Source organism: Arvicola amphibius, chromosome 1 (genome assembly GCF_903992535.2).
Source record: "Arvicola amphibius chromosome 1, mArvAmp1.2, whole genome shotgun sequence".
Classification (NCBI taxonomy): Eukaryota; Metazoa; Chordata; class Mammalia; order Rodentia; family Cricetidae; genus Arvicola; species Arvicola amphibius.
The window spans coordinates 127564459-127573247 of record NC_052047.1 but is presented as its reverse complement, the minus strand read 5'-3'; the positions used below and the strand labels follow the sequence as shown (position 1 = coordinate 127573247).

The 8789-nt window shown below is 46.8% G+C and overlaps 1 protein-coding gene across 1 annotated transcript; it reads left to right on the top strand.

The window, feature by feature from the left end:
- Window positions 1–2883: 2883 nt before the first annotated feature.
- Window positions 2884–3446, top strand: LOC119799923 (40S ribosomal protein S11). Its single transcript, XM_038309790.1, has one exon. It carries the CDS (start codon window positions 2936–2938, stop codon window positions 3410–3412), a length of 477 nt encoding a protein of 158 aa, XP_038165718.1. The 5' UTR covers window positions 2884–2935; the 3' UTR covers window positions 3413–3446.
- Window positions 3447–8789: the final 5343 nt, after the last annotated feature.

Here is an 8789-nt window from a genome sequence, read left to right as displayed (position 1 = left end):
AAGCTTGCCCTGTATTTTGTCTGGGCAGCACAGCAGAGATCGCCCTGTGCATGAGAGCACAGGTGAGCCAACCCTGAGAAAAGTGACCACCCCTCATCTTCCACATGCTGGCATGGGCTGGGGAGAGATGCTCTCTCTTCACCCCTGTCCATTAACGTCTAAGGCAGATGGGAGAGTGGACCCTGAAGTAACAAGGGTGGGAGTGCTACCCCTGCTCCCTAAAACACTTGGGTGAGCCAGCCCCGAAGCTGTGAGCATGGGAGAGCTTGCCCCATTTCTGGTTTGTCTTCTGGTGGTATGGGCGAGGGATGCTCTCCTGCCTGCCCATTAGTCCTGAGGCAGATGGTAGAGCTGCTCTGTGGTCCTAAGAGTGGGAGACCTATCCTTAAAAGAGAGAGAGAGAGAGAGAGAGAGAGAGAGAGAGAGAGAGAGAGAGACAGAGACAGAGAGAGAGAGAGAGAGAGAGAGAGAGAGAGAGAGAGAGAGAGAGAAAAGAAAGAAAAGAAGAGGACGGGGGAAGGGGAGGGAGAGAGAAGGGGGATAGAGGGGAGAGTCTGACTTGAGTCCCTCTTGATTCCTATCTTGCCGCATGACTTCCTCTCTCTTGCACATGCTCCCCACGTGGCCGCCCACCATATTTGTAGTGTGTTAGGGAGGATTTTCTCTAGATGCTGAGCTGAGAGAGCTCCTGGGCTTTCAGCCTCCAGAGCATAAATAAACCACTTTTCTTTGTACAGTAGCCGGCCTCGGATGTTTTCTGATGCCAACAACAGGCTAAGCAGGGTTTGAGGACCTGAAGAGTGTTTTGTCCACAGCTTTCTGGGACATCTGACTCATGCTTTAGTGTGGCCCCTGTTCATGCAGTCCAGAGTTTTATGACCCACCCCGGTGGCCATGTTCCTTTAGTGGTCTTTTTTCTCTTTTCCTTTTTTTTTTATTTTATTTTTTTAACTTTATAAATAATACCATTCAAAATTTCCACTTCCTCCCCTCCTCCCACTTTCCTCCTGTTCCCCCACTCACTCTCCCCCTCCCCCTCCAGTCCTAAGAGAGGGCAGGTTACCCTACCCTGTGGGAAGTCCAAGGCTCTCCCCACTCCATCCAGGCTTAGGAAGGTATGCATCTAAATAGACTAGGATCCCAAAAAGCCAGTACATGCAGTAGAGACAAATCCCAGTGCCATTACCATTGGCTTCTCAGTCTGCCCCAATTGTCAGCCACATTCAGAGGGTCCACTTTGATCACATGCTCGTTCAGTCCCAGTCCAGCTGGATTTGGTGAGCTCCCATTAGATCAGGCACACTGTCTCAGTGGGTGGACCAACCCCTCGCGGTCCTGACTAGAGTCTTCACCTTTAGTAGTCTTTTGACCAAAGTCATTGTCTGGGCCCAGGTTAAGTTCTCCTTCTGTGTGCTCAGCCTCAGGGGTGGCGTCAGTGTCCAGCGTAGCCAGCTGATGTGATTTGTCACCTGCCTTCCTTCCTCACTTCCTGCTCTCTGGCGACTGCCCTGCCCTGACATGGCACATGCGGGGGGGGGGGGGGGGAGCAGAGGGGAGGGCTAGGGGGGATGTGGGGAGCGGAGGGGGGAGGGCTGTCTCCCCCACTCTGCTCTCAGTCTCACTTTCACGCGTCCTGTTTCCTTTCCCACTGCTCTGTCCCAATCAGGCCCTCTCACCTGTCTCCCTGCCACGTTCCATTGTCTGTGACATACTTTTTATGGATCCTAACAATAACTTTCCCCCCATCTCCTTTGCTATTTGATGCCTGAGAATGAATCGGGCCTGGCAGTTCACCTTTCCTTAGTGGGTTCCTGCTCTGTCTGTCAAGGTTCTCCAGAGGGGCTGTAGGCAGAGGTTTCTGTCCAGCCCGATCCGGCAGCCATTCAGTCCCCTCCCCAAAACACACACACACACACACACACACACACACACACACACACACACACACACAGGTCTACATTAATCATAAAACTAGATGGGCTATTAGCTCAGGCTTCTTGTTAACTAATTTTTTTTTGTTTTGTTTTTCGAGACAGGGTTTCCCTGTAGTTTCTAGAGCCTGTCCTGGAGCTAGCTCTTGTAGACCAGACTGGCCTCGAACTCAGAGATCCGCCTGCCTCTGCCTCCCGAGTGCTGGGATTAAAGGCGTGTGCCACCACCGCCCGGCTTGTTAACTAATTGTTACATCCTAAATAAGCCCATAATTATTCTTGTCTGTGTTAGCCGCATGGCTCGGTACCTTTTGCAGCACTAATGGTGGAACTATGCCTGTCTAGAAAAGATCAGCATGGATTTGCTGGATGGACCGGCACTTACGGTGATGAAAGACCCAACGTCTCATACAGAAATTCCCTCTGCAGATGGAGACCTCAGGATGCCGCCCGAAAGGCAATGTTTGGAATCTCAGGTTTCTCTGTGGTTTACATTGAGGGTCTGCCTGTCAGCTGATGGGCTTCTGCTCACATAGAAACAGACAATCTCATGGGGTTCCACCCCTAGACAAAGAACGAAAGGCAAGGAACTGAGTATAAGAGAGGGAGAATTAGCTTCTCCTAGGGATGAGCCCCCTAACTGGTTATCCAATGCCAAATGGTCAGTCCTGAAATCATGTACACGCAAGGCACACTAGATGGACCAAGCAGGTTGTATGCATCTATTTATACATATACATGTATAATATACATATACATTATTATTATATATTATATATAATATTATGTATTATATTATTATTATTTATTATTATTATAAAAGAAAAAGAGGCATCACTAACTTGAGAGGTAGTAAGGGGTTAGAGGTAGGAGATAGAGGTGGTAGAAGAAAGAGATGAGGAAACTGATGTGATTATATTTTAATTTAAAATTTTGTAGTAATCTGATTGAAGAAGGAAACCTGGGAGTTGGACCACCTCTCTTTTCCTCAGGCTGCCGGGAAGATGGCGGACATTCAGACCGAACGTGCGTACCAAAAGCAGCCCACGATCTTCCAAAACAAGAAGCGTGTTCTGCTTGGAGAAACCGGCAAGGAAAAACTCCCTCGGTACTACAAAAACATCGGTCTAGGCTTCAAGACGCCCAAGGAGGCCATCGAGGGCACCTACATTGACAAGAAATGCCCGTTCACTGGCAACGTCTCCATCCGAGGGCGGATCCTGTCCGGCGTCGTGACCAAGATGAAGATGCAGAGGACCATTGTCATCCGCCGGGACTATCTTCATTACATCCGAAAGTACAATCGCTTTGAGAAACGCCACAAGAACATGTCTGTGCACCTGTCCCCCTGTTTCAGGGATGTACAGATCGGCGACATTGTCACTGTGGGAGAGTGCAGGCCCCTGAGCAAGACCGTACGATTCAACGTGCTCAAGGTCACCAAGGCTGCTGGCACCAAGAAGCAGTTCCAGAAGTTCTGATCTAGAACAAATAAAGTTAGTTTCTGTCTACAAAAAAAAAATAAATAAAAAAATAAAATTTTGTAGTAATCTGAAAAAAAAGAAGTTAAGTGGGTGCTGAGAACATGGACACAGTCAATGGGGTGACCCACTGATGAGTTCCTAATGAGCTGAGCAGGTCATTAGGCAGGGTCTGCCTGGAAAAAGGTCCCTGGGGCATCCCTTTGAAAAGTATGTCTTGTTCCTGGACCATTCTCTCTGATTCTTTGTCAGCTTCCATAAGGGGAGCAGCACTGTGTTGTATATGTTCCCCAAAGTGATGCCACAGTCCAGGAACAGCAGAGCCAAGAGACCATTGATTGAAATGTCTGACTCTGTGAGCCAAGACAGAGCTTTCTTCTCCTCAGTTTGTCTTTCTAGGTATTAGGTCACAGAGATGTAAGGGTATCTGATATATTGGCTTATCCCATATCTGGGCATTTCACTCTGAGCATGATATGTCCCATTCTGAAGGCCTGAGGACCCAGAATGAGTCTCTGCCTCTTCTGTGAGTTCTCAGGTCAGAAGCCTGGAGTCCTGACATCCAAGATCAGAAGACTGAATGCTTCCCCCACACACGGAGGGAGTCCTTCCCCATAAGCCCATGGAGAGTCAGAAACAGTTCTTCAACACACACACACACACACACACACACACACAGAGAGAGAGAGAGAGAGAGAGAGAGAGAGAGAGAGAGAGAGAGAGAGAGAGAGAGAGAGAGAGAGAGAGAGAGAGAGAGAGAGGAGAAAGAGAGGAGCACAAATATGCCCACCCAGGGTTCTGTATTCCTTAATTTAATTGACTGAATTCCTAAAATCAACTGTCACTTTCCTGGCTAATCTACATCGTGAGCTGTGGATGTGATACAGTCCAATAAGAAATGGGTGGTGTCCTTGTTAGTTTCATGTCAACTTGACCCACACTAAAGTCATCTGGGAGAAGGGAAGGGGCAGTTAAGAAAATACCTCCTTAAGATCCAGCTGTAAGGCATTTTCTTACTTAGTGATTTATGAAGGGAGGGACCAAGCCATTTTGGGTAGGGCCACAGTTCTATAAGAAAGGAGGCTGAACAAAGTCATGAGTGTAAGCCAACAAGCAGCACTCCTCCATGGCCTCAACATCAGCTCCTGCCTCCAGGTTCCATCCCTGGAACCTGTCCTGATCTGAATTCCTTCAATGATGAAATGCATTATGGAAATGAAAGCCAAATAAATCCTTTCCTCCCCAAGTTGCCTTTGGTCATGGTGTTCCGTTACAGCAATAGAAACCCTAAGACAGGAGGATCAAGGAAATAAAAGAACTCACACAACAAAAGACAGTGAAGAAGGACACTGAAGAAGACACCAGAAGATGGAAAGATACTCTATGTTCTTGGATTAGTAGGTAGGATTAAGATGGTGAAAATGGACATTTGCCAAAATGCACTCTCCATCAAAATCCCAATGCAACTCTTCACAGAAATTGAAAAACAGCCTACAAATTCATATAGAAACATAAAAGACCTAGGAGCCAAAACAATTGTCAACAATAAAAATACTAGAGCGTCTGAAGTGTTGGCTCAGCAGTTAAAAGCAGGAATTGTTCTTGCAGAGGATCCAGGTTCAGTTCTCAGCATCTACGCCAGGCTGATCACAAATGCCTCTAACTCCAGAGACCTAAAACGCTGTATGTATGTGGCACACATAAACTTGTATGTGTGCAGACATATGTACATACACACAAATTAAAAAAAAATAACAAATCTAAACAACAAAACTACCGGAGGTATCACCCTTGACTTCTAGTTATACTACCGAGGGATAAAAACTGCTTGGTGCTAGCATGAAACAGAGAACAATAGACTAACATTGAGGATCCAAATATAAGTTCATGCTCCTGCAGCCACCTGATTTTTGACAAAGACACCCAAAATATACATTGGAAAAAAGCTAGCATCTTCAACAAATGGTGCTGCTCAAACTGGATAGCCACACATAGAAAAATAAAATTAGATGCTTACCTCTCACTTCGCAAAAGCTCAACTCCAGATGAGTCAAGGGCCTCCGCATAAGACCTGATGCCCTGAAGTAGAAGTACAACTCATCTTATAGATACAGGAAATGCTCTTCTGAACAGCACAGGTGTATGATAAACAGGACCACATATGAACTCACAGCACCTGTGATAACATGTATAAGACCTACAAACGATCAAGCCAGCCAAAATTCCAGCATGGATAGGGGAAGGGATCATAAAGTTCTACCCCGAGTTGAGAAGATTTTGGCAACGGTGGGCTTCTGGGAGAGGGAGAGCCTATTTTCTTCAAGGATGCTGTCTCTGTGAGGCTGCCCATGTTCCAGTAGATTGTCCTACACACACACACACACACACACACACACACACACACACACACACACACACACTTGCACATGGAGGCTGCACTAGGTAGACTTAGAGGACTTTTCAAAAAGAACATATGAAATTGGAGGGGAGTGCGGTGGAGGGGAATAGCGGAGGATTATTATGATTATTACCAAACAGTAAAAAGAATATATATATTCTTACTAAGCTTGCAAGAATGGAGGCACAGGGAAGATGCCCTCTGCCTTGTCTCTGGAGAGAGAGAAAAAAAAGAAATGGGAAGGACTCCTCATGCCAGTACTTGTTCTGAAACTCAAGGTCACCTCTCCCTCTGAAATCAATGAACTTCTGCCAGATAGGTGGTGGTGCACAACTTTAATCCCAGCACTCAGGAGGCTGAGGCAGGTGGATCTCTGTGAGTTTGAGGGCAGCTTGGTCTACAGAGTGAGTTCCAGGACAGCTGGGCTGTTACACAGAAGCTCTGTCCTGAAAACCAAGAAAAAATGAGAGAGAGAGAGAGAGAGAGAGAGAGAGAGAGAGAGAGAGAGAGAGAGAGAGAGAGAGAGAGAGAGAGAGAGAGAGAGAATGACTTCTAACATGGCTAAATGAGGTGAGACTGTATTGCAGGGTTTTGCTAACATCTGCATCCTTTACAAAGCCCAGTTTTGGAACAGCTGAGAAAATGGTCAATGTTATTTTTAGGTGTTGTTTTCCTAGAGATTTTTAAGAGCAAATATAATATTTTGGGTTATTTCTAGGTCAGTGGAATGTCGGAACTTATGGACTGAGAAATGCTTGTTATAGACTGGTGACCCACAAAGCGAGTGTAGACTGTAGCAGACACAGGCACCCACTACAGGCTTGCGTTCTGTCCATCGTGGGGAATAAAGTTTTCCACACAGGCACATGGCCCGAGTGTTTTATGACGCTTTTCTCAGAATCTGTGTTCAACCTTAATTTTGTTGAAATCTTTTTTCTTTCTTTCTCTTGAAAAATAAATTCCAAAATGTTGTTTTTTGTATCACCCACCATGAAGAAATGTGTTCCCTTTTCATGATTGGCAGCTTGCATCGGCAAAAAAAAGCATCCTGGATCACTGTTTTGTGTATCCTGCTCATTTTACAAGGCTTCATCCTAAATGTCAAGCTATGCAATTGATTCTTTGCCTGCTTATTAACAACCTAACTGTGATTCTTTCTTTAATAAAAGCTAATGGGGTTAGTGTGGTGGTGTGTGCTTGAAATCCCAGCAGTCTGTGGACTTAGACTAGAGGGAGCACTGTGCTTTTGAGACCAGTGTAGGCTACATGGTGAGTTCAAGGTCAACCTGAGCCACAAAGCAAGATCCTATCTCACAAGATAGGGGGGAGGGGGCACAATAAACAAACAAGAAATGAATGAATTGGAAATGGGTCTGTGAAGAAAGACTGTCTGCCTGGCCCGCCCACAGCATCACATTTTCTTTAGGTTCTAGAAGTTTGGGCTCTTTCATCTGGCATTTACTGTTTGAGCAGTCCAGTTTACACTGCTCTTTCCTACAGCTTTCCTTGCCTCTCACCAACTTCTCCACTGGGTTATGGTAGGAACACAGTGTGCCTACATCCTCCGAAGTTCCTAGATGAAGCTTCTTCCCAGCCACTTGCTCCCAGGCACCATCCTTCTCCCCAACTACCACCCTAAACCCTGCACAGGTCCTCTGAACAGATTAACTTGCAGCACGGGCTATGATGATAATTATTGCCAATTTGATGGAGCCGAGAATCACTCCTGGAGATAAATCTCTGAGCATGTCTGTGAGAAAGTTTCTAGATTGGGTGAACTGAGGCTAGAAAACTACTTGAATACAGACAGCGCCATTTCATGTGGGACCTCAGGGAAACTCTGAGGGGCCTGAGAGAGACCCATGGAGGCCCAGGAGCAACCAGCACTGAGGGCAGGGAAGTGTGCAGTGGCCTGGTGCTTGCTTGGATCCTACCCTGGGATGCCCTGCAGAGCTGCAAGATCTCTCTGACTCTGGGCAACAACAGGATATCTGAGATGAGTCTCAGCAACGGTCCAGTATCTATGATGCTTCAGAAACCAGAAACCTTGAACCAGACCAATGACTCATTGGAATAAGTATTTGCATGTAAAGCTGTTTGAGTGAAAAAATATATATACTGCGTAACACACAACAGTTTGCAAAGCTACTTTGATGAACAAATGTGTGATGGAGAAGGGGGAAGGATATCGGAACAGGGTAGTGGGTGCACAGAGAGAGAGAGAGACAGAATTAGAGACAATGGCGACAGCAGGTGTGTAGCCTGGCTGCCGTGACTGAGGGAATGTGTTATACCTAGTAGGGCCGAGGGTGGTGTGCAGCAGCTTGTGTTTGTGCAGGCTCTGCCCCCAAACTTGCTGCTCAGCTGCATAATCAGCCTTGCTCTGAATGAGTGCAGGATGTCCGAGATGGAGATAGGTTCATTTTCTGGACTGGGCCTCCTTGAAAGAACTTCATGGTCTGTGGTGCCAATAGAGACCACGGTGATGTCCCTGGTCTATTTTATGACTGGAGGACCTGTGGCTATATGTGTCCTGGGCTGTTGCCTGAGGCCATGTTGATGCCTGTGATCCATGCTGCCACCTGAGACCATGCCAGTCTGTGGTCAGTGTGGTCAGTGTTATCACCAGAAGCCATGCGGATGTCTATGGCTGCTCCTGATTGAGGCCATGTTGATGTCTATGGTCTGGGCTTCCACTGAGGATCACATTAATATCCATGATCCCTGTTGCTGCTGGAGGCCATGAGGATGTCCATAGTCTGTGGGCTGGTCGAGGACCTTATTGATGTTTGTTGTCTATGCTGCCGCTGGTGGCCAGGTTGAGATCTGTGCTCCATGCAGCCACTAGAGGCTATGTAGTTGTCTATTGTCTGTGCTCCCACTGGAGGCTATGTTGATGTCCATGGTCCATGCTGTCACCAGAAACCATGTGGAAGTCCACGATCCATGCTACCACTGTTTGTTACAGGCACGGAAACT